Source organism: Pimephales promelas, chromosome 13 (assembly GCF_988280905.1).
Source record: "Pimephales promelas chromosome 13, fPimPro1.hap1.1, whole genome shotgun sequence".
Taxonomy (NCBI): domain Eukaryota; kingdom Metazoa; phylum Chordata; class Actinopteri; order Cypriniformes; family Leuciscidae; genus Pimephales; species Pimephales promelas.
The window spans coordinates 33,348,515-33,374,839 of record NC_142781.1 but is presented as its reverse complement, the minus strand read 5'-3'; the positions used below and the strand labels follow the sequence as shown (position 1 = coordinate 33,374,839).

General features: G+C 37.3%; 3 protein-coding genes across 7 annotated transcripts in view; all 3 read left to right on the top strand.

Annotated features, from left to right (window-relative positions):
• The window catches only part of filip1b (filamin A interacting protein 1b), a 31,290-nt gene extending 24,909 nt beyond the window's left edge, over window positions 1-6,381 (top strand). Inside the window, exons 7-8 of the mRNA XM_039690190.2 lie at window positions 371-3,149; window positions 5,827-6,381. Of these exons, the coding sequence (XP_039546124.2) occupies window positions 371-3,149; window positions 5,827-6,015 (2,968 nt within the window). The 3' untranslated portion in view covers window positions 6,016-6,381. The remainder of the gene's footprint in view (window positions 1-370; window positions 3,150-5,826) is intronic.
• Window positions 6,382-11,766: 5,385 nt separating this feature from the next.
• cox7a2b (cytochrome c oxidase subunit 7A2b) lies at window positions 11,767-14,700 on the top strand. Its single transcript, XM_039689992.2, has 4 exons — window positions 11,767-11,893; window positions 13,551-13,640; window positions 13,726-13,810; window positions 14,527-14,700. The coding sequence occupies exons 1-4, from the start codon at window positions 11,876-11,878 to the stop codon at window positions 14,583-14,585; spliced, it is 252 nt and encodes an 83-aa protein (XP_039545926.2). The 5' UTR covers window positions 11,767-11,875; the 3' UTR covers window positions 14,586-14,700.
• Window positions 14,701-16,740: 2,040 nt separating this feature from the next.
• The window catches only part of col12a1b (collagen, type XII, alpha 1b), a 98,688-nt gene continuing 89,103 nt past the window's right edge, over window positions 16,741-26,325 (top strand). For all 5 annotated transcript variants that reach the window (XM_039690220.2, XM_089118913.1, XM_039690219.2 and 2 more), the window contains exons 1-9: window positions 16,741-16,951; window positions 18,349-18,451; window positions 20,956-21,072; window positions 21,590-21,733; window positions 22,119-22,175; window positions 24,188-24,451; window positions 24,552-24,716; window positions 24,842-25,015; window positions 25,118-25,408. In XM_039690220.2, the coding sequence (XP_039546154.2) occupies window positions 18,382-18,451; window positions 20,956-21,072; window positions 21,590-21,733; window positions 22,119-22,175; window positions 24,188-24,451; window positions 24,552-24,716; window positions 24,842-25,015; window positions 25,118-25,408 (1,282 nt within the window). In that variant the 5' untranslated portion in view covers window positions 16,741-16,951; window positions 18,349-18,381. The remainder of the gene's footprint in view (window positions 16,952-18,348; window positions 18,452-20,955; window positions 21,073-21,589; window positions 21,734-22,118; window positions 22,176-24,187; window positions 24,452-24,551; window positions 24,717-24,841; window positions 25,016-25,117; window positions 25,409-26,325) is intronic.

Genomic DNA, 26,325 nt, shown 5'->3' with positions numbered 1-26,325 from the left:
GGTGGAATGGGAGGTTCGTGTCCTGGATGTGCATCCCACAAATCTCCATCAACTGCAAGATGCTATCCTATCAATATGGGCCAACATTTCTAGAGAATGCTTTCAGCACCTTTTTGAATCAATGCCACGTAGAATTAAGGCAGTTCTGAAAGCGAAAAGGGGTCAAACACACTATTAGTATGGTGTTCCTAATAATCCTTTAGGTGTGTGTGTATATATATATATTAATATTGCTCAGTAATGTTGTTTAAAATGTGCAATGTGTTTAATTTTCAATTGTGTGACTCTGAGAGGGACCATGCGAGTGATTATAAAGTTTGAGCTTTATTTTGAATGAGAATTAAACTTAATCTCTTTTTGTTTTCACCAGACTCAAGAGACTATTGGAGCAAGAGAAGGCCTACCAGGCTCGCAAGGACAAGGATCACAGCAAACGTCTTGAGAAGGTTCAGGAGGAGTTGTTTAAGTTGAAATCATTTGCCCTGATGCTGGTGGATGAAAGGCAGCTTCACATTGAACAGATTGACCAGCAAAAACAGAAGTTCCAGGATCTCAGCAAGAAGCTCCATGAAAGAGAGCAGCATTTGGATAACATCAACAGCAAAGCTAAAGAAGACAGCCAGAGGATCCAAAGGCTGGAGTTCGACCTAGAACATAAGACATCCAAATTTTCACAGGAACATGAGGAGATGACCACCAAACTGGCTAAACAGGAGTCGGAAAGTCGACAGCTGCGCCTGAAGCTCGCCAGCTTGTCACGCAGGATTGAGGAGTTGGAGGAGACCAATCGTACACTGCAAAAGTCCGAGGAGGACCTCCAGGACCTGCGGGACAAAATAAGCAGGGGGGAGTGCGGGAATTCGAGTCTAATGGCCGAACTGGAAAACCTTCGGAAGAGAGTTCTGGAAATGGAAGGCAAGGATGAGGAGATCACAAAAACAGAAGCACTGTGCAAGGAGCTAAAGAGGAGGCTTCAGGATGAGGAGAATCACAGTCATGAGCTGAAACTAGAGGTTGAAAAGCTGCAGAAGAGGATGGCAGACCTGGAGAAACTGGAGGGAGCTTTCAATGTTAGCAAATCTGAATGTGCTCAGCTTCACACCAACCTGGAGAAAGAAAGAACTTTGACAAAGAGCTTGGCGTGTGAGTTAGAAACGGTTAAAAACCATATCAAAGAGCTTGAGTGCTCAGAATCGAGGCTTGAAAAGACTGAGATGGGTTTAAAGGATGACTTGACAAAGCTAAAGTCATTCACAGTGATCCTAATGGATGAGAGGAAGAACATGGCAGAGCGGATCAAGCAGGAGGAGCAGAAAAGTGAAGAAATGAGCAAACTGTTTAAAGCTGAGCAATGCAAAGTCATGGAGGTCACGGAAAAGCTGATTGAGGAAAGTAAGAAGCTTCTTAAGCTGAAGTCTGAAATGGAGATGAAAGTGTCTGCTCTTACCAAGGAAAAAGATGATCTGAAGTCTGAACTTGCAAGTGTAGAAGAGAAACGAAAGGATCTCAGCGTAAAGGTATGTCAGATGCAAAGTAAAATGGAGGAGCAAGAGAAAGCTGAGTGGAAATCTACGAGAAACCGAGCGGTTGTGGACAAAGTTGGATATCCTGATGAGGACAACAAGGTGAAGGAGCTCACGATGGAGATTGAGAGACTCAGGAACCGTCTTAAACAGCTTGAGGTTGTGGAGGGTGATTTGTTGAAGACAGAGGATGAGTATGACATGCTTGAGAAGAAGTTCAGAACCGAACAAGACAAAGCCAACGCTCTTTCCCAGCTCCTCGAGGAAATGAAGATGCAGATCACCAGGAACAAAGCCATAGAAAAAGGAGAGTTGATAAGCCAAGAATCTGAGCTGAGACTACGCTGCAAAATAGAGGAGGCCAAAACGAGGGATCTTCAGGCTGATGTCCAAGCTCTAAAGGAGAAGATTCATGAGCTCATGAACAAGGAAGATAAGCTATCTCAAATTCAGGTAGACTACACGGTTCTCCAGCAGAGGTTCATTGAAGAGGAGGATAAAAAGAAAGACATGAATCTAGAAGTTCTCAAACTAACCAAAGAGTTGGAAGCTACTAAGCGCTACAGCCGTGCCCTTAGACCCAGCATGAACGGAAGGAGGATTGTGGACGTTCCTCTTGCTTCCACGGCAGTGCAGACCGACGCAGACATCAATGAGCACATCGAAGATGAGACTCCAGCTGTGTTCATCCAAAAGTCTGTTCTAGAGGAAAATCACATCATGAGCAATCTGAGGCAGAAAAGCCTCAAGAAACCGACTGTGTTGGACCGTTACCCACCGGCAGCGGCAGAATTGGGGATGAGAAAGTCTTGGAATCCTTGGATGAAGAAGAAAGAAGCAGTTGCTGTCATTCAGGATGTTTCATCAACCCAGCAGGTCAATGGAACAACGTCACGGTCATCACCAGAACTAACCATGTCTCGGAAATCCGGTCAACCCCTCCATATTAAGGTGACTCCAGACCATCAGAGCAACACTGCCACGTTGGAGATCACCAGTCCACGTGCTGAGGACTTCTTCTCAAGTACCACCATCATCCCGACTCTTGGGCTCCAGAAACCACGCATAACAATCGTTCCTACTTCTATGTTGCCCAAGTCCAAGGCCAACGAAGGGCCAGCTGAACGAACAAAGTCTCCAGTCACTATAACGGCCATCTCCAGAGCTAAATCGCCAGAGAAAGCTAAAGGCTCCTTCTCGGAGCATTCTACTTCTCCCCTGTCCATCATAACCGTTAGCGCAACTCCGGTCTCTCAGGCATCCATCTCCCCAGAACCCCATGAGATGACCATGGGCAGAGCCGTGTTCAAGTTGACCCCTGAAAAGCAGACAGTTCCAACGCCCATCCGGAAATACAACTCCAATATTATAACCACGGAGGACAACAAGATCCATATCCACCTGGGGTCACCTGGGTTCAAGAAGCCTCAGGATGACAGAAGCGGCACAGTGACGGTTTGGCCTAATGGTTTGAGCTCAGACAGCAAGGAGGTGTCAACGGGGACGGTTCTGCGCTCTCCCAGACAGACGTCTGCTAATGTCGGGAACATGATCCAAGGCAAGGTGACCAGCAGCATCACAATAACCCCCATCACCTCGGCCCCAACCAGGTCCACTCAATCTGTGGTGAGTACCAGATTTGTTACGTTGTCCCTCTGTTTGGATTTTAGAAGATGCGGAATGAAAAAAGTGAGCGTGCATATATGCAGGGCCTAAAATTAACACTCACCAAGCGCCAAATGCGAGTAAAAATCTGTGTTGGCGAGTATATGAAACGGCGTCACTCGCCAGTAACATTTTTATGAATTCTGACAATGCATGAACATGAACGACGTTCGGGACAGTTGGCGGTCCAGCGCTTTATTGCCATGGACGTTTAAGCCTTGACAATTTAAATATTCAAGCGCAAGAAGATACGAAAGGGAGCTCATTTCGTCACTCGCGCAATGTGTGGAAAGCACATTTCAGACATCGTGCGAATTCTAAACTGAGATCTATTTTAAATCTTCTTGCTCTTGAGTGGACAAATTCACATAAAATTATGTCCAAAAATAGCGAGTGTCCAAGTAAACAGTCGGTAATGTCTTAAGTGAACGTAAACAGAGAAAGTAAACACATCAGTGTATTAGAGCTCACTCTTAGTGAAGTGACAGCAGCCTAATATTCCTGCGTCTGTTTGTCTTTAATGATTATATATTAAATAGTTAAGGATTTTTAATTTATACAGTGAAGACTATGCAGTGTTATTTTATATTTGCTTTCTTTATTTAATTTCTGCACCTGTAACTACTGTTAGACCTACCTGGAAAACCTGAAAAGCACTGTTTATTTCATTTGTATATTTGTTATACTGTATTTATTTGTTCTTTTGCTTGTAATTTGATTATTTGTCCTTTTTTTACTGACTGTACTTGTCTTCAATAATGTTTTAAATTCATACAAGTTAGGCTGGTAGTTTTAGCTGTGGTAAATTGTGAATTTTCATTGGTATCTAAAATGTTGGTGTCATTACTGCCTGTTTCTGAAAAAAACAATTTCATGGGCAGTCTAAAATATTTATAACCTATACATTTTCAAGTCACTGGCCATTGGCAGATGTGGCAAAAAGTTAGTTTTAGGCCCTGCAAACAGTATATGTCATCAAATGACAAGAAGAGTCATTTAACAATTAATACTCTGTGATTTTGTGTCCCTAAAAACAAAATGATCATATTCAATCTTCTATATTTCAGTTGCTTCTGAAATGTTTCAAAATGATATCAGGGGGTGTCTGCTCCCTAGATAGCTCTCTTTCAAGGTATTTCTTTATCGCTAACCAACACTGGAATGTTCTGACATGTTTGTCACCAAAAAAAAAAAAGCTTGTCAAGAAAATCCTTTAAATAGTGGCACCAACTGACCATTCCCCTCATGTTTAACCTGTTATAAAACTGTATTATGTGTGACCAGAACTCAGCTAACCTTCATACCCTTGCCTAGGAAAACCTACTAAATCAAGCACCAATTAATGAAAAGTCGTTAGCATAATATAATATTGCATTTTACATTTAGATTATTTGCAAATATTACAAAAAATATTTAAAATTATTATTTATTTTATAAAACTATTAGGGCTGTGCAAAGATTAATAGCGATTAATCACATCCAAAATAAAAGTTTGTGTTTCCATAATATATGTATAATTATTTTGTAGATATAAATACACACACATGCATGTATATATTTATGAAAATATGTTTTTCATATATAAACTATTCATATTTGTATATAATATCAATTATGTATTTATATATATATATATATATATATATATATTAGGGCTGTGCAAAAGTTAATTGTGATTAATCGCATCCAAAATAAAAGTCTGTGTTTACATAATATATTTGTGTGTGCTGTATATAATTATTTTGTATATATAAACACCTATGCATGCATGTATATATTTAAGAATTATTTGCGCTTAAATTCTGTATATATTTATAAATACATAATCTATATTATATAAATATAAATATTTTATATATGAATAACACATTTTCTTAAATATATACATGCATGTGTGTGTATTTATATATACAAAATAATTATATACAGCACACACAAATATATTATGTAAACACAGACTTTTATTTTGGATGCGATTAATCGCAATTCATTTTTGCACAGCCCTAATATATATATATATATATATATATATATATATATATATATATATATACAGTATTTACATGCAAATAATTCTGAAATATATGCATGCATGCATACACTGAAAAAAATAATATGCTTTATCTAATCAATAAAATTGTGGCAACATATTACAAGCAATATTATTAATTAAATTGTACAAATTAGAATTAATTAGAATATTAATTTGATTAACTATTACTCAATTCTAAATTGTTTAATTTAATAAATAATATTGCTTGTAATCTGTTGCCACAATTTTATTGATTAGATAAAGCATATTCATTTTTACAGTGTATGTATTTATATACAAAGTAATTATACACAGCACACACATATTATATAAACACAGACTTTTATTTTGGATGTGATTAATCACAATTAATCTTTGCACAGCTCTAAAAACTATATATTTATTTGAACTATATAATTTTATTTTAAATTCATTTTAATTTCAGCTTTTTAAAATAAATTATTATTATTATTATTTTAGAAACAGAAAGTTAACCTGCATAAATACAAATACAAAATGCACTTTTTAAATTATGACAAAGACATGGTTAATAAAAAAAAACAAAACTTTAAAATGTGATCTCATATTTCCCTTTGCTTTTTTCAGCATGGAACGGATGTGCAGTCATCTCGCTCCACAGCAACACGAATCCCCATGTCAAAAGGTATGAAAACAGGGAAAGCGGTCTTAGGCCTGTCCACGACGTCACGCTCTGAAAGCCAGTCTATGAAAATTGAACTGCGGAAATCATCAGTTTGCAGCTCTGCAGCTGGAGGGGGAGGAAAGAGCTGTTAATGTGGCACTGCATGAATGAACAGACATGGAAAACAAAGCAATCATTGGCACTGGCGGCTCCATTTCTGGATTAAGAAGCATTATTGTAATATTGTAAATATGTTCTATATTCAAATCAGCCTTTATGAACAGACATGTCATATACATGGAAAAGTGACTGATCTTTGCACGCGTGTTGTTGTTTTTTGTGCTAACACTTCACCTTGATTTTTTTCTTTTTCTTTTAATATTTATTTTTCCATTTAGCATTTCACTAATGTTTTATTTTGTAAAACAGCTTGTGGAGGTTTCCAGGGGGAATGAAATGTATTAAATGTCACTGAATGAATTTTGTGATTCCACTTAATAAATTTTCTTTTCAGAGCACATCGAAACATTCTTTTTTATTTTATAGTTTGGGCTTTTAAGTCATTTTTATTGATTATTTATATATTGATATTTGATAGGAAATGCTAGGGGTGGAAAATATTATTTATTTCTATCACGCTGTATATATATTGTCGGGGGTACTGGACCAAGGGTCTGGAAACCTCCATAATGTGTGAATAACATACAATATTGATGTTAGTAAAGCATGTTCAGTCGGTGGATAAACTGATACTCATGATTGAACTGTTTTGGTGAAGGAAGTAAAGAACAGGTCTTTTGCTTTCTTGCAATTTAGTAACACATTCTGAATCAATTTAATGATTAGTAAAACAGACACATTTTGTAAGGAACAATTAAAGGTTTAGTTCACCTAAAAAATTAAAATTCTGTCATTACTGATTTAGTTCATCTACAAGAACACAAATGCGATCTTTTTGATGAAAGCTGAGTTTTCTGTCCCTCCATTGACAGTCTACGCAACTACCACTTTCAAGCCCCAGAAAGTTCAATCCATTTGACTCCAGTGGTTTAACCTCAATTTTATCAAGCGACATAAATGCTTATTTTTTTAACACATAACTAACCATTTTATTTACAAAATATAGTAATCTCCAACACATTCACGAGAGCACCACGACGCATGTGTGTTGACATTGTTGAGCGAATATGTAAATTATGTCGCTTGATAAAATTGAGGTTATACAACTTGAGTCACATGGATTAAATTACTTAATTAAGATTACTTAAATCATGTCTTTACTAGCTTTCTGGGGTGATTTTTGGGTCAACTAACACTTAGTACAAGCAATCACAAATTTTCCTGAATGTTTCGCCCATAGAAGTCCAAACATTTTTGCTTCTTTATACAAACTGAGGGAGGAGTCTAAATTAGTTTCTTTCTTTTTCATCACACAACATTAATTCACAATATTGAACCCAGAACATTCCTATAATGAAGATTTGGACACATTTGTTCCTTGCTTTGAAAAGGAGAATAGTGCCCATTCACGTTAATAAAAACAAGGGTAATTTCTTTAGATAGGCTATCTTCTTCTGGAGATGTTGCGGTGTGATCAGAGTTTAGTGTTTAATCCAGGCCATCTGGGAGCCAGAGGACATTGTTATGAGAAATGAGAAATGAGAAACAACAGCTGGAGATCTGGAGTCCCGTTTAACATCCTGGTCCGGATACAATCTCAACTACACAGATAAAGACAAAAAAAAAATAAAAAATAATTTAAGACTCTTAATTTATGCTTGGCCTTTAAGAAACTGTTTGCCCAAAAGTGAAATTGTCATCACTTACAGCACCGTCTTTCTTTCCTACATGATGTTTTGCAGAAGGCCTGGTGCTGTCGAGCTCCAAAAAAGCTCTCAAATCTGCTATCAATTCGTTTCGACGACATTAGCCACAGAAGAATGAAAGTCAAACTAGCCTAAATGATGACAAACTTTTTATTTTTAGACGAATTGTTCCTTTAAAGCAACTAGCTTTGTGTGTGTGTGTGTGTGTCACTATCGAGGGCTTTTTAAATCAATTAATTTCATTTTCACCGCAGCCAAACTGACAGTGTTGGTTTTCTAATCCATCCATGCGTAATAACAGGCTTTGGCAGCTCCCTGATGACATAGATTCCCAGAAAACGATCGTAAAATCGCTCTATTTTCACCATCCATGAACTTGGCTGCTCAAAAAGCGCAGCATGCCGACTGATTCTGTTCATGCAGAGAGTCGTGACTCGTGGGTCTCAGATGATTGCAGTGTTTTGTCTCAGTATAAGCTCACTTTCCCTGTTTTCATCCACAGAGAATTGTGTGATCCTTGTGAATCGAGAGCCGCGCTGAGGCTGACAGAAGGGTCTCTACACCTGCCCTGCGTCCAAACGCACCAATAGACCATTTCACAAGATGTAAACAACACTGGTCCAGACCCAGATAGCAAACTGACATTGAATCAACGTGGAAAACATCGAAACAACGTTGATCTGACATTGTTTTGCTCATCGAATTAACGTTGAACCAACGTCAGACGCGTCATTCTTTCAAAACTAACGGAAAATCAACTTGAAATCAACGCGTTGTTTCAACGTTATGAAAGCAAACCAATTTTCGATTTCATTTAGCTTTGAAGAATGCCGCGTCTGACGTTGGTTCAACGTTAATTCGATGAGCAAAATCAACGTTGTTTCAATGTCATGAGAGACGTCGTTTCCACGTTGATTCAATGTCAGTTTGCTGTCTGGGGAAGCACTTCCTGTTTCAGTTTTTTAACACTACATAAAAGCTGGGATAAAATACAACCAACAGAACATTTAAAACTGAATCTAAAAGTTAAACAAACATCTTTAAGATGTTTTCTTTACATGTGAAATAAAGAAAACAGTTACAAACTGAAACAGGAAGTGCTTCTGGGCCAGTGTTGTTTACATCCTGTGAAATGGTCTATAAAAAGAGGGTATTTGTAATGTGGCAGCTTGTATACATGCATTCACATGCTGCTGAAACATGGATGCCAGTAAAGAAAGTTGAACAAAATGATAAGCCTACAGAACATGAAAAGTTGCAGCACGTGATAAGAGAAACGCATAGATTTTTGTTACATGTGTTTTGAGAAGAAAGGCCCATTCACATCAAGAACTATAACTTTATAACTATTTATTAAAAACTGCACTGCAGTTTTGCCTTGTGCTACTTAAATGCTCAAAGTCAAATAGATTCTGATTATCTGTCAATGAAAAAAAAAAATGTTTTTGATCGCTCAGATTTGATCAAAAAGATCTTCATTCGTGTTCTGAAGATGCACGAAAGTTTTACAGTTTTGGAACGACATGAGGGTGAGTAGCCTAATTATTTGACCGAATTTAAAATTTTGGGTGAACTAACCATAAAATGATTCAGTAAGACGAGGAAAAGCATTGAAAAAGTCAACAAGAAATGAATACTTTCTTAAAGCACATTCCTGAGATTATCTTGAACGATTGACGAGTGCACGTTATTCTAAAGGAAAATGTGTTTGCATAATCTTTCTATTTAATTTTGTTCTTGTAAGAAATGTAGTTTTGATTGGACATGTTGAGTTATGGAAGTAAATTGGACTGTGTTGTTGCCTTTAAACACTGGTCTATAATTAAATAATATATTGGTTGCTTAAAAAAAAAAGACTAGTTAAAATTGTCACTCCTGGGAGCAGTTTATTGATCATTTATCAATAATTGTCTGCTATGAATGCTGGCATTAATGTGTTAAATGAATGAGGATGTCCTGAGAGATGGTCATGTGAGGAAAAGGTTTAGTTAAGGATTCTCACTGCACAGAACTGTGACCCACAAAATCCTTATAATCAATAGCATTTCATTTCATTTCCAGCATATGACCTCTGTAAGTGAGCGCACTGAACTGTCTGTCAGCTCCTATATATAAAAATGAAAAATTAACCAAAAAAACAAAACAACGTATGAAGCACACGTCTTTATGAGCCACTGGATAAATCTGCACCACAAACAAGTAATGAATAAATCCACATCTGTCTGCCTGTCTGTCCATCGTTCTGTCTGTCTGTCTATCTATCTATCTATCTGTCTGTCTGTCTGTCTGTCTGTCTGAAAAAGTTAACTTTTTCGGCCACCAGCCACAGAGACTTTTTACCTGCCTTTTTTTTTTTTTTGCCTCATAAAGCTGAAAAAAAAAAACCCCTGGGAATTTCACAATATTGTTCTTTAACTTGTAAGAAAACACATTTAGGTGCTGTCAAGTAATAATAACTCTAAGAACATACTTTTTTTTTATTCATTGATTTTGACACACACACAACATGATGTGATACAACAGTGTGATAGATGTGACCAGTAAAGGATAAAAGAACACGGAGGCAGCAGGCTACTGCAAACGTTTAGGGGTATATTTCCACAGGATGGGGTTACAAAATTAAAGCCAATGCTAACCCAATGTTGGTAAACCAAACATACCAAAAATCAAATAACAAAAAAAAAAATAAAATAAAAAAAAAAACATACAATAACGATGGGTCACTGCTTGCCTTTCAAACATTTAGGTCAAGGGCTTACAGAACCTGTTCTCTCCAGGTTCTCTCACAGAACACTAACTCACGGTGGCCAGCCTAATTAACATATAAAGGGGGATACACCGATATATAATGGCCATTACACACAATAAACGAATATGAAAACACCCAATATACATAAAAAAACACCTGAAATAATATTATCAAATGACTTCACATAAAAATATACTTCTTATAAACAAACAAAAGAAAAGCAAGCAAAATAGTCCTTGGAGTTCCCCCGGAGAAGAAACCGGAATGGTTGTGGCCCGATCATCGGCCGGAACCCTATATATACGTCCAATGTTTCCACTCGAACCCCTTTTGATGGTGCACCAGCTCACGGGACTCAGACGCAGACGTATCAAACAAACAAACAAAAAGAACGGTAAGAATAAACTTAAACTAACCGTTAAAGAGTGTGCGCACTTAACGCCAAACGAAAGTTTAAATAAAGTTTATTAAACCAAAATAATGTTGTTGTGTATTCTTTACTGTAAACAAATTCCATTAAATAAAAACTCAAACTGACCTGACCCAGGCTCACCAACATCCGACACAGTCACGTAGAGTAGACCGGTCTTAACAGCTTTTAGTTGCAGCGTTCAGGAACCGTTAACTATGAACTCAATTAATATTGTTATTACTGGTAGAGTTACCGGGTACAGGACATTTTCTCACCGGTTCCCAACTTCCAACATGCACAGTTGCACACAACTGTCATTGTACTGTAGCCTACATCAGCGTTATCTCATCCCATCTCACCAACATCCAAACGTAGTCAGAAAAGGGCCTCATCTTTTTTCTGATTGCATGAACGTTACGAAACAGTCGCTGTCATAAATCAGCCGCTCATGAACCTTGCTATTGCCGCCAATTGTTTGTATTAAATGTCTTTTACTTTACTTTTTCGCATCCTCATATTTTTGTTGGTGGTTTGTTTCAGTTGGCCTCTTTACCCTACATGTGCCGCCACATTTTAGCTTAAGTCCAACGCAATGGCGGACTTGTTGAAATGTAAAAATCCTAAAAAAAAATTTAAAAAAAAATCAAAAAAAAAAAAATCACTCAATTATCATTGGCTACAGGTAGATTGACAGTGTTACCTGCCTGGTAGAGTGTTAATTTCAGGCCCTGCTTGTATGTCGGTCTTTAACTCATTTTCCCTCCGGCTATGACGCGCTGCTAACAACTAGCTGATAATTTCCATTCCCCTTAATGATTTTTATTTTTCCATTGTGTGTCATTGAGGAAACATTTCTGGGAGTGTGACTTGTTTTCTGTTTGCGGACACGGATAAAATAATCGTAGCAGTGTCTCTCCTGAACAGCAGATGGAGACTCTCTCTCTCTTTCTCTGTCACGCCAGTGTCTCTCGTCATCTCTCTCTCCCGTGAGTTCAGTTCAGTCAGTTCAGTCATTGACGCTGAAAATGTTTCGACACATTCTGGTAATTATTACAAATATTCTGTTTAAGTTTAATAAAGTATGGTGGTTTACAAATCATTCATCATGCTTTAGCTTTTTTATCACGTGAAATGTTACGGTTGTAGGAGTTTGAGGAAGTTTAAGAAGTGAAATGCGGGAGTCATGAGTAGTTTGACGTTTTGCACGCCTACAAAGAGATGAGAGTTGAGTTCACGTACTGTATGTATATGGTTTTCCTCTTTCTGCTTATGTAAGGAAATATAAGCAGCGGTCTCACACACATTATTTGGACTTTGGAGAGTGTGTGTGGTCATAAAAACTGTCTGAAAGTCATTCACCTGTGTGAACTAAAAATCACCAAACGCCAGATGATTCAAAGTCATTGACCAAAGAAAGACAGTTATTAGTGTTAGTTACACAAATCTATCTGTCTGTGAGTTTAAGATATTTTACAATAGGGAAAATCTCAGTGTGAAAGACATCAAATCTCGGCAAAGTCTTTAGAAATTTGTTTTTGTGATTAAAAAGTAAAGAAAAAATACATGCAAGTATAAAATATAAGTAAAAGTAACATGTCTTTCAACGAAAAGTTTGAATTGCATTTTATAAAAGGATAAAGATAACCACTTAAGTTCTCCCAAAGAGATTTAGCCTGATTGCATTGGTAAAATAAATGAAGCAAAGTTTCAGAAAAAGGAAGAAAGTTTTATGCGGGCGGATGACCTGTAGGAGCTCCAAAAATGTTTGTAACAGAGAAGAAAATAATCGTGCATCAGAACATTTGTTTCATCATTGTTTTCTTCAGTTGTCCATTTCACAAGATGTAATCAACACTGGTCCAGAAACACTTCCTGTTTCAGTTTGTAACTGTTTTCTTTATTTCACATGTAAAGAAAACATCTTATAGATGTTTGTTTAACTTTTTGATTCAGTTTTATATGTTCTGTTGGTTGTATTTTATTCCAGCTTTTATGTAGTGTTAAAAAACTGAAACAGGAAGTGCTTCTGGACCAGTGTTGTTTACATCTTGTGAAATGGTCTAAATGGTACACTCTCAGAAAAAAAGGTACAAAAGCTGTCACTGGGGCTGTACCTTTTCGAAAGGTAAACTTTTGTCCATTTTATGTAAAAATATGTACATTTTAAGTGTTAATATGTACATTTCATGAGCTAATAAGCACATTCTAGGAGGTAATATGTCAATTTTAGGTGTTAATATGTACATTTTAGGTGCTAATATGGCCATTTCATGAGCTAATATGTCAATTTTAGGTGGTAATATGTACATTTTAGGTGTTATATTTTATACATTTTAGGTGGTAATATGTCAATTGTAGGTGTTAATATGTACATTTCAGGTGCTAATATGTACATTTTAGGGGCTAATATGTACCACTAAGGTACCAATATGTAGCCTTTGGACACAAAAGTGTACCTTTTAAAAAAAGGTACAGCCCCAGTGACCGCTTTTGTACCTTTTTTTTTTCTGAGAGTGTACACATGCAGTGAGCGAACTGTCTTGTCAATATTACACATTATATTATACACACACGCATTAAGTTGTTGAAGTTAATTGTCCACTTAATTGCTAAAACACTTATTTTCTACAATATTTAATATAGTTTCTGATAACATATGTCATATTTAAGCTACTTTATTAGTATTTTTATCTCCACGAGGCTCTTCAGCAGGTTTGCAGACGGCAGATCTCCAGAAGCGTCCACAGGCAGCTCCTGAATAAGGTGCCAGAGAAGCAGAAGCTGTTTCAGGTATGGTTGTCGCTTTTACAGATCTTTTTGCTTTAGTTGTTCACATGTTTGTTTTTTATATGTGGATTTTATGTTTCTTGTTTAGGCGGCGAATGGGATGCCAGTTCATCTGAAGGGAGGAGTCAGTGACGCTGTTCTTTACCGTGCAACTATGGGTCTCACAGTGATGGGTATGTTTAAAACGTTTTAACACATGATTGCCCAGTTTCACAGACAAGGCTTGAGTCTAGTCCCAGACTATAAAGCATGTTTGAGCTGTCTTAACTGGTCAGGCCCTGTTTACACCTGGTATTAAAATGCGTTTTGGTCGATCACAGACGAGGGAGACGCATTCCTGTTCACACCTGGTGTTTTAATCCATCTCTTTTGTCTCTTGTTCCATCTCTTTGAATGTATGGACATTCTTTCGATAATGGACAAAAAAGGCTTGCGCAATTTACATATAAACACGACTGGAGAAAACAGAAAAACACACAGAGAGCATCAGGTTTAGGAGTGTGTTAGACGTCAGCAATGGAGAGAGAACATTGTGTTTGGTATGTTTTTCATCTTCAAACCAAAGTGGGTCTTCAGCCGACATTTTAAATCCCGTCTGTCTTGAGCTCTTCCCATAATGTTCACGCATTAGATCAGTAAGACGAGAGTAGACCGTGTTTTGTGGCTCTTTCTTCGACCACATGAGCGTTTACACAACTAAAGCAATCTGACTACATCCAGAAGTGGACGAGCCCTGTTACAACCGGTCTGTGAAACCGGGCCTATGTGTGGCTTCTGGGTGATATTTATCACCCATATATATACCGCATAATATGCCGTGATGCTTGACACGTTTTAGCAAGCATGGATATGTATTTGAGTTAATAATCATACATGTGTCTCTTTTCAGGAACTGCATGCGTCATATTTCAATTAGTAAAAGCCGCTGTGCCTCAGAAGAAGGACTGATGTCCGCTCCTGCCCTCATTTCTGTTGAAATGTGATGCATTTCACACAATACACTTATTCTTTCATTTGGAAGGTAAACGGGACCAAAGTGATTAAAATAAAACAATCAAACCTGTCATAACTTGTTTTACTTTACTCAATGACAATTTAAATGCACCCGAATTAAAATTATTTTAGGACTACTATTAAGATATTTTAGCCTTGCATTGCACATTTTCTTTATGCAAAAAGTCATAATTTTCTTTTACATTTTGGGGTGTAATTTTACAGACTTAAAATGGTTTTCATGAGATTCGTCTTTTAATTTTAGTTATTAATGAGGTTTGTCTTCTGACTCCTTTTGACACGTATGTGATAATATTCTTCTCATAAAGAACGCGATGATGAACACAAACAACTAAACTGTTTTTCCTTCTGAAAGTGTACGTAAGTTAGCGTTAACCGATGCAGGATGTTTGTGACTCACAACGCAGCGTTTAGAAGCATGTTTTCGATACGGTCTGTTTCTTGGACGTCTTCATCGTTTCCTAGGAGACAAACAGTAATGTGCATTTCCTTTTTGTTCTTCAAAACAATGTGTTTTCAAGGCATATGAAATAGTTTCCAAATGCCTGTACATCAAAGAAATGTTTTCCCCTTTGGAAGTTCAGATTTACAGAAACATCTGATCATTTGAGCTCAGCATTGGTGGTGGTCTATACAGTTGAGCTCATATGGAAATTTACTATGAACAATGTGCTCTTTGTGTCCCATACAAAATCTCTCAACAGAAACAGACGTAGCAAAAATAATTGGATGCTAATTATAAAACTTTTAAAATACAGATCATTAATTCTGCAAGCCATCTGTATGGAGCAATAATTTACCCTTCATCAATTGAACTATTATGCATGTCTCTCGAAGAATGAGAGTAATGAGCTAATGATCAAATTAAAAACAGTTCTGAACTCAGCTGAAACAACTAATAGACTCAATGATCACAATTAAACTCTACCCTGACTCCCAGTTGGCACCCATGTGTTTTAAATGTCTAAGTGTTTATTCTTCAGATGGGTAACAGAACTGTTCATTTATGGCTCAATAATTAGATCGGGTGTAGTTTTGATTCATAAGATGTGTTGGACATCTCCATCGCCTCTGTGTGTTACCCGATTTGGTCACTAGGGGGCTCCATATTCAAATAAATGGAAATGCGTGTTCGGTTGTAAAACTGATCTATAGGCTCAAGTTAACTCAGAAGTACAGTTTATTATTTTATTTGGTTGTTTAACCGTTTTTACAGTTTTTTTATGATATTGCTGGGCACAATTGCTTTGCTTAAATCTTGATATCCGTGTTTTGGACGCGGTAGGTGAATTTTACCTGATCTAGCTGGTTATTGATCTAGCTACATGCTTATAAGCTTGATTTTCCAGCAGGGTTTTAATATCACAAAAAAAAAAAAAAAAAAAATTAATACAAAAAATCATACTTAAGTAACACTACAAAAGTTTGATTGCAAGTCAAATCTAGCACAACTAGCAAAATGTAGTGTTGGGGCGAAGATGATGTTACCATAGCAACCACTCAAGCGCCTGCCTGCCGTTAGGACCGTTGAACGATACGTCAGAAACAATATCGATATCATCATTATGATTACGATATTCTATGTTTAGCGCACGAAATTGTATGTAATAGCTTTCGTGATGTTTTAGCTATAGTTGTCGACTGGTTTCACTGCGCTGGGAGCACCATAAATCTTTTTTCTTTTTTCTTTTTTTTTTGGCGCGAGATCTCCTCAGATTGTTGGCTACTCCGAAATGACCGAGGTATAAATGTTCGCCCCTTCTGAAAAACACAATCTAATTACTTTAACAGTTATTTATAATTCTTTAACTTTGCAATTGAGTTAAAAACAAAGGCTATCTTGATATCAAAATAAATGTATAGCCTAGCTATTTAAAAAAAAAATGTGCGATTCCTATTTAATCTCGCCCGTAGTAATGAAGCTCATAATAATTCTTGCTGAAACCAAAAACATAGATAAGTGACATGCTGCAGGAATGCCGAAAATATGCACGAGTTTCCAAAAGCGCATCCCAACACATCCATCCATCACACGGTGACGTCAGAGCTCCGGGTTCGGGATCAGCCCCTTGTTTAGAAGCGCATTCTAGTCTGAGATCCTGTGCATTTGCAAACAGCCTTCACGAGCTGTGGGTGATCAGATCCTCCTCTTCATTTTCATCTCCATCACCACAGCATCACGGAGAATCTCTTGCCTTTCCGAAAAGACCTTTAAATCCCTTTGCATCCGGGCGAAACTTCCACTTTCATTCAACAGTTTTGTGATGTATTGAGAGATTTGGGAAACTTTGGGGAGTTTGGTAAGTGCTCATTGAGGCTTTTCTACTTTTATTGATTAACCTATTTAAACTTATTTGAAGGAAGGTGTTATTGATATTAAATTTGAGACGAATGTTGTAATATGAAATGATGGTTGACTCATTTTCAGCAGCTCTGATCACTTTTTCCATAGACGTTTGAATGGTGATTTCATTTTTTCCACCACCCAGTTATTGTGCTCTTTAAAAGTTGTTTGATGATACTTAGGCTATTTTTTTTCTTTATCTATATCTTGTAAGAATCATAAGACATTGACTTCAATTATTGGGGCATTTTTAAGTTTATTTACCTACTTCACATGCTTAAAGAATACAGGTCTTAGCTTGGATACATATAATTTAAAAGATTTAGAGTGAGGTTCAAAACAGTTTTTCTTAATAAATGTTCAGAAAGCGACTGATTTAGCCTTATAATTGCTTTTTCATTCAACTTTACCTATTGCAACACCAAACTCAAGACAGCGTGTGCCTGCAAGTTTTGACTCACACTTTGCATGCCCATTCACCTATCCTATTAAAAAAAGCTGTATTTTTTAAAGTAAAATGCTGCATGTGACCAAGTGTATTTTTTCTTTCATTAAGCAGTTGTTTTCAGAAAGGCTTGCCATGTAATGAATGCCTTTTCAAAAGTCCAAATGTATTTGTAATTAATATGAGGTCATGTATAATGGATAAAAGGACTGGAGAAATGTTGTATGAAATAGTTTTAGATTGAGTAAGCATGCCAGAATGCAGGACACTTCTTGAAATTTCAGGGCTAGTTGCTGAGTGATATGAACAACTTGAGCTGCTTGTTCTTGCGTTGATAATTATTTATAGCGACATGCAATATGTGTAACACAGACATCAAGCAGCACACTGCCAAATTTTAGAGACAGAGCATCATAAATATATGGATGTGAAATCTGAATTTGTCCAGGCACAACAGGGGGCGCAGGAGCCCTGCAGGAAAGTTTTTCCACCCCTGATGTGCGGGATCCAAAATCAGGCAAATTTCCAGACAATGGCATATAGTCTATGAACTCACAGTTTCCGACGTTAAACGGATGAATCAGTGGGGTTTGCAATGACATACAACATATGCAGTTTATAATCATTTTACAGTTAAACTCCTGTAGACTGAGAGGCCCACAGTGAGTTATTTTAATAAAGTGACCTTGTTTTATAAATATTTTCCAAAAAGTTTTGGAGTATTAACCACGGAAAGATTTTTTTTCCCCCCTCTTCTGACCAGGGAAACAGCTGGAAATTTTGAATGAAGAAATAATTAAAATCAGATTTGAATGAGATCTCTTGCAGTCCAGTGGATACTTTCTTATTTTTTTATTTCTGGATTGATTTATGTGCTGCCTATGTGTGTAATATGGTTGATTTTTCAGATTGATTGATGTTCTGCTGATACTGGGGTGAAGATGTCGGTCAGGCGTTTGGCAGCGGCCGCTCTCTTAACACTCACAGTACTGGGATCAGTGAGAGCTCAAGGTAAAACAGCCAACAAATCTATCCCCATTCACCCTGTTAAATTAAAAAAAAATACTTTATTCCAGCAGTCCACACTCTAAACAATGCTGGGTTGTTTGAACCCAAATTTGGGTAAAATATGGACAAACCCAAATGTTGGGTTAAAAATTTGGGTAAAATATGGACAAACCCAAATGTTGGGTTAAAAATGTATTTTTAACCCCAACATTTGGGGTTGTCCATATTTTACCCAAATTTTGGTTCAAACATCCCAGCATTTTTTAGAGTGCAGTCTATTGTTTTTAAAAATATGAAGAGTTCAGATGCAAAAGCCTCTAAATGCCATTTGAAATTTTCTTCTTTAATGATGATTTTTATCAAACTTGTATATTTTATTTCATTAATTTCACTTAAATAACAATTAATAGGTAATTATCATTGCCATTTAAGTGAAATTACTGTATTTAAATATACAAGTTTGATAAAAATCATCATTAAAGAAGAAAATTTCAAATGGCATTTAGAGGCTTTTGCATCTGAACTCTTCATATATAAATAATAACTACTATAACGTTTGTCTCTATTTAAGTGTGTTTATTATTTTTCAATTTACATTTATTCTCCAAAAATAGATAAGAAACATAGTTTCTTATAATGTAGACGTGCATTTCTAAGTGTTCACTCTAAAAAAAATGCTGGGTTGTTTTCACCAAACCCAATTTTGGGTCAAATATGGACAAACTCAAACATTGGGTTAAAAATGTAATGGGTTTGTCCATACGTGACCCAAAATTGGGTGAAAACAACCTAGCATTTTTTAGAGTGTTGTGTCGCTTTTTAGACACTAGGTCGAGGAGTTTAACCCTCCTATAAGATTTGTTTTAAACAATTTGCGTGTAGTTGAAATAAATGCATGACAGGACAGGATATTTCATTTGATCTAACTGTGTTTTTCAGCAACTTCTTCAAGAGTATATCAAGAAGTGTAATATATTTCAATTGCAAATTATAGGATAGTACATGTAAGGCCAATCCAGCAAATGTTTAGTATTGAATATGACTTGGTTTTAAATATTTTCCATATGCAAGACCCATGATAATTTGCTGGATGCCAGACAGACATTTTATTTCTCCAGTAAAACACTTTTTCGTTTATTTTAGTATTTACAGTATATCTTTCAGTAACCGAGCTCTTTGTAGGTTTGAACAGTCTTAGATGTATTAAAACTGTGCCTTAACCATATCAAATCATTGAATAAACGACAGGGTGTTAAAGCGTGCATTGCCAGAGTTCAGTGGAAAGTATAGTGGAACATTTTACAGTTTTTATTGTACAAAAAAAAAAACATGTGGAGGCCAAGTTTCCCTTCCCCACTTTCCACACTCTTAGAGAACAAAAAAGACGAAATATGAGCTTTTTTTCCTTAGGAAAGAGAGGGCAAGAAGTGTGTTACTTCTCAATGCTGTATATGTAAAATAAGACGATTCTTAGTTCAAACAAAATACAAACAAATACCTTAACCAACGTTATTACTTTCTTATATGAAATGGCTAGATGCTCAGCATAGCAAAATAAATGTTGTTAAATGATCTTTGGTTGCACCAAAACTGGTTTGGGTCGGATGGACCCAAAAAGTGTGAGTTAGCGGTTGTGTTGGACCCTTTTGGAGTCAGAAATGGAACCGATTGTGACATCTGGTCAGCCAGGTTGGTAAATCTTGATTTTGGCGAACCTGTTCCCGGTCAAGCCTAAGCCCTGGTCAAAATTTGACCAGAGCCGCGGCTTCACACAAATATTTTATTGTGATATTCTGAGATGCACACACACAAACTCAATGTTCCACACAAACACAATACAACACAAAATACCATAAGAATATCACTTTAAAATATTTCAAACTAAGTCCTCTACATGTGCGTCTTGTACATGAAGTCCTTTTTAGTCCCACAAGTTGTTGCAGACAACTTTTCATGTACAAGTGCATGAGTCTTCTAGTTCATCTAGACTGGTGCAATGTCACGTAACCTCTTTTCGTTTATATATTTTCGTCACTTGTTTGTCACTATCCTGTATTTTCTCATTAAAGGTTGTCATTGTGCACCCTTTTAAGCGGTTTGCAATGGAAAGTGATCGCATCAATGCAGTTACCCGTTGTTGTCAACTTCCAAGTCCGTTCTTGTCTCTCTGTGACGTCAACTATTGAAACAGTTCAACACAGCTCTTCATTGACTGCATGCACGTCACAAGTTATGGCCCGATGTAATGTTCTGTCGAGGTCTTTGTGGAACGCGCTTTACGTGTCTATGCTTGAGTAGTCAATGGCCCTACGGTCAGACAGCTCAAACAGATGTCATTTTTACCCAAAATGGCCGCCGTCCACGTTTGTTTCATGTTGCCTTGAGTCCTTGCCCAACATTGAACTTCACTGTTGGGATTTCGTCCATAAACCTGTATGCTCTTCTCATAAATACAGCTTTTGGACTGGTATCTTGGAAATAACTTGATTCACCTCCTCTTTCCACAGTAATGCCTCCATCAGACTTGAGGTTTAAGATTTTAAATGAAAACACAGTGCAAATGATATGGAAGCAACCGCTGTCAAGGACCGATGGCTTCAGAGTACAAGTCACATCGGATACAGGTTGGTATCTAGGTTGTATGTCAAGTGACATGTTTTTATAAATTGCCAATTGACTGGATTCTTACTAAATTGGCACTCCATACCAGAAAATGTGTAGTATGAAAGAAAACTCATGTCAGCTGAGTGTTATTCAGACCTGCAAGGGTTGTTTGTTGAGCCCATGATAAGAGAAGCACTTAACCTAAGGTTACTCTTGGGGAACCGTAGTAAGCGTACCTTATGTCGCTTGAGATAAGAAAGCATCTGGTTAATGTCAAGTAACCTTTAAACTCACTGCCACAGGCAAATATCGGGAAATGCGTTCTGGCGTGCCCTTCAAAAAATGATTTAAACATGGACCGTTACTCATCGCATGTCTTGGGAAGTCATTAATGTTTCCCTAATCTAGGTTCTGTGTGTGTAGACTAGATTTATCTACTTATAAATGAAGGTTGGCTAGGTATTATCTTCATGTAGAATATATATCATAATATGACATTTAAACATTGAAGATGCAAATGTTCCCTTCTGCTTGTAGAAGAGCCTGTTAAGGAATTCACACTTCCTCCAACCTCAACCAAAACCTCCATCAGAGATTTGACCCCCGATGTGGATTATGTTGTTACGATAACTTCGTATTTTGGGTCCGAGGAGAGTATACCAATCTCTGGTCAGATTACAAGTAAGTGGCAGGGCATCTTATTCTTTAAATACACTGCTTAAAAAAAATAAAGGAAACAGTAAAATAACACATCATAGATCTGAATGAATTAATCGTAATATTGTGTTGTTTGAGTGTTCTCTTTATTTTTTTAAACAGTATATATCATGTCCCATGGTCATGGAAGCCTGGAAGTTGTTATTTGGAGAGAAAAAAAAATGTCTTTACACTCTAAAATTGTTGTTATGTTCAACTATAAGATATTTAATTGACTAGAAATGGCTTTTTGTGATTTCAATCTTTATAAAACCGAGTGGAGAAAGCATGGACATTGGGTGTGGGAACCCTTTTAATGGAAGGAATACGTTTACCTTAATTTTTCTTGATGTATTGTTTTCTGTTTTAGTCCAATCAAGCAGTATTGGAGGAGGTACCAGGAAACCTCAGGTCTCAGATTCAGTCAGTAAGTACACACCTCCAGGCTCTTTCCATTGCTTCTGTGGCCTCTACATTTTATTGGGAGTTTCCATACTAGTCAGTACGCAAATGTGTGTATGCCTTTCTTTCTTTCCCAATTTATGATCCCTGATAACAATTTAGCTTGTTAGTCAGCATTAACTTTTCCAGACATGATAAATTCGAGCCAACGTTTCCAGCATGGCTTTTGGGTGAGAGTTCGTAAGTGGCCCCTTTCGCCTTGTTTGAAATAAAAACCTGAACCTCTCGCGGTGCAGAAAGTGGAAAGCATTACAGCCTCTCTCTTTACAAGAGCGCTGTGGCCTCATCCTCCAGATGAAGGTGAACAGCTTTACTTTTCCTTTCCTACATTAAGCAGAAGTGGAAAATCCAACTCCCCCTGAACCAGTTTCAATGCTCCAGTGCTTCCCATCTGCAGGCGCAAGTGATTTTTTTTAAATCTAATTACGGTAATAAAGAAAGGCAAGCTATGATATGTCAACAAAATCCTGTTTTTTTTACGCATCTGCCAACATCCCACCAAAGATGTAGCTGACACAATCCCTTCAAGGGCAGCAAATTCCACAAATCGGGATAGAGGGCAAATATGATTGAAAGATGAGGAATTTTTCCAAACCTTATAGAGGATTAAGATTAATGGAGTTCAACAGAGAGGGAATGACTAGTAATGACTCGCCTAATAGCATTTCGTATAGAGACATACCCAACCCATGTGTCAATGGGGAATGAGTTGTAACCGGTGTGTATTGCATAATAGATAAATGTGGTGCTGTTATAAAGGGGATCCCCTTTGCATTTGTACATGTACATTTTCTATATTTTGATAGACTTACAGAAAGCATACAGGATCAACTAACACTAACACAACATTTGAGACATGCAAATCTACAGTCATGTTCGGTACTCTCATTTATCGTTAAATGATGGAGAAAGATCTTTTTAATGGCAAATTTATGTAGAAATGAAGTAAAACTGTTAATGTAATTATCGTCAAAGCTCAAAAATTATGTCAACAAAAGAGAAATCTTTTTGAAAAATGTCACAATGGAGGAAACTGGATTGTAAGAATTAAGTCTATAAATAAGCAACTATAAATCCGTTCATTTGTGTTAGACATACTTAAACTAATTCATCAACATAAATATTCTATTAATTCCATATTATTTGAACCAAGGATTGATAAACATCAATCTCTAAAGTTGCATTTGTAAAAGGGTTTATTTTGTAGCAGCGTCTATCTAAAATGTAAATATAATACGAAAAGATTTGGTCTTTTTCTTAAATGGGTCTTCAAATGGTCTTCGTCTCCTGTTTACACTTCTGGGCTTCGTGGTTACCCCAACAATTGTTTGAGTAATTGCACAAAAAATATACATTTTTAATCATAAAAATAACATATATATTTTTTTGTTTACTTCTCATCTATTCATTAATGCTGTGTTTTTGGAGATATAAAATACTTTTGTATCCATATATACCACACAATTCCTCAACTACACCATTAGCTTGCATATGAAATATTATTTTTTTTTATGATACATTGCATTTATGCTCTTCATTGCTGTGTAAAATTTTTCAGATTTATGCTGTATTTGTTTGGAAATATATATGTAGCTTTTTTTCACATTTCCCATTCATTTTAACGTGGGGCCATATTGACCCTGAAGACCAGAAGTGTAAACTTTTTTTTTTTTTTTTTTTTTTTTACATACCTTCAGAACAACTGAATCAAGCCCAGTTTTTGTGTGTGTGTGTGTGTGTGTGTATAGATAGATAATGTATGAAAAGTCACAAAATCTTACTGAGATGAAGGGAAACCTTTTTTTATTAAGTAAACGTCGATTGGGGTCGTATAGACCCAATGTCCCGATTGAGGGCTACGTGCCAAATGTGTTTGCCAAACCTCTTGACTGGGTTATATTTCAGAAGCTTTACATCCTTTTCTAATCTGAAGTCAAACAAGCTTCTGACTCATTGACCTCTCACTCTTTTTCCCAGAATGCTCAGCAAGTGCCATTGCTGACCTGGTCTTCCTGGTGGACGGTTCTTGGAGTGTCGGGCGGGAAAATTTTAAATTCATCCGCAGTTTCATAGCAGCCATGGCAGGCGCGTTTGACCTCGGAGAGGACAAGACAAGAGTGGGTGTGGTTCAGTACAGCACGGACACCAGAACCGAGTTCAACCTTAACCAGTACTTCAAACAGGGCGAGCTCCTCAGAGCCATTAACAATCTGCCGTACAAGGGTGGCAACACCATGACAGGTACCAAATGAATTCCTACAGATGATATTACTGCTGAAAAACAAAGCTAGCTACAACGTGAATTTCAAGTCTGTGATTGTTTTTTTGTGTGTGTGTGCAGGCGAAGCCCTGGACCACCTGCTGAAAAACATGTTCACAGAGACCGCCGGCGCTCGTAAGGGATTCCCCAGAGTAGCCGTTGTTATCACAGATGGGAAATCTCAGGACCCTGTGGAGGGTTACGCCAAGAGGTTGAAGAATGCTGGAGTTGAAATCTTCACTTTGGGTATGTGGTCATTCATCACCGCTGTCTGGATTTCTTCTTCACAGAACTTGGCAGCTTTCAAGAAATCCATCCACACAGAAGAAATCCTGCGAAATAATGCTATAATTTATTATTTTTTTATTCAGGGATCAAAGAAGCAGACGAGGAAGAGTTGAAGCAAATGTCTTCAACGCCCTACAGAACACACGTGTACACTGTGCCGAACTTCGATATGATCAAAGCTGTGGAGAAATCCCTAATCACGCAGGTGTGCGCCAGTGTGGACGACCAGCTCAACTCGCTGGCTAGCGGCGAGGAAGGTAAACAAACAATAACAATTGTAAATCTGCTTCAGCAGGTTTATTAAACACAACCCCGAGCATTAAACATGACCCCGTTTTCCTCTTTTTGTTTCTTTGCAGTTGTTGAACCAGCTTCAAACTTGCAAGTCACAGAGGTTGCATCCAAGTCGATGCGGGTGACGTGGGATGAATCTATAGGGGAAGTGACTGGCTACAAGGTGCAGATGGTTCCCATGTTGGCTGGGAGCAAACGCCAAGAGCTGTACGTTGGGCCAACTCAGACCTCTGTGAATGTGAGAGATTTGTCCCCTGATACAGAGTACGAAATCAGCTTGTTTGCACTCAAAGGCCTGACACCTAGCGAGCCAGTTATGGCGATGGAGAAAACCCAGCCTTTAAAAGTGTCTCTAGGTGAGGAAAGGTCCACACTCTTTAACCAGTCCCTCCAGAAAAACGCGATTATGCGATCGCTGAATTCAATGCAAGGTTTACGCATATTTATGCGGGGGCCGCATTTTTTCAAATACGCCGCACTTTCGCCGCATAAATTGCCGATTTCCGTGCAAAATATGCGGGGTTTGCATAATTTCATAATCCTCGCATTTTCGTTGCAAAAAAAAGTCACATGTATCTAAGCAGAAAGTTGAAAAATGTTGCGTTTGCTTCACACAAGAGCAGCCATTTCCCCCTGTTTCCATGGGAACGTTATGAAGTGACGCAATTACGCGACGCCAGACAGACTCACGGGACCCTCACGGAGGCGATTGACATCTCACAAATCGAACTCGTATAACTGTCTGTCACACGTTCTACCGTCACATCGTTACTTAATAAACAACATAAGATAAAAGAAGTTGCATCAAACAGAAATTACCCGCACACATAACACTGCAGAGAGTTCAACAGGGAGCGCGCAGCTCTTAAAGGGGCCACACCTTATTTACACTCGTTACAGTCTGAAATAAAACAAGATGAGTTCCCAGCACTTTCTATGATGTAGTATGCTTGCTTATCAAAGGAAGTAATAAGAAATGACTCTTACATTAGCCTAGTGAGAACAGGATGTTGGGGGAATCACTTTTTTCTCTTTTTCATCAAACCGCAATTTTTGCAAGTTCCCTCAATTTTTGCAAATTCCTGCAATTTCATCCCATAAAATTGCATATATATCCCGCATATTCTTTCCATCGCATTTTTAAAGAAAACGGGCCACGTAATCAATAAATTTTTGCCAGCAACAATCACAAAAAAAACTCAGCGTTTTTCTGGAAGGACTGAATACTATTATGGTAAATGTTATATATAAATAGCAAATTTTTTCACAAATT

What these genes read in the sequence shown, in the direction of transcription:
- cox7a2b (XM_039689992.2), top strand. An exon ending in AGAAGCAGAAGCTGTTTCAG is followed by an intron (nt 13,641 to 13,725) that starts GTATGGTTGTCG and finishes TTTCTTGTTTAG; the next exon opens with GCGGCGAATGGGATGCCAGT. An exon ending in TATGGGTCTCACAGTGATGG is followed by an intron (nt 13,811 to 14,526) that starts GTATGTTTAAAA and finishes GTCTCTTTTCAG; the next exon opens with GAACTGCATGCGTCATATTT.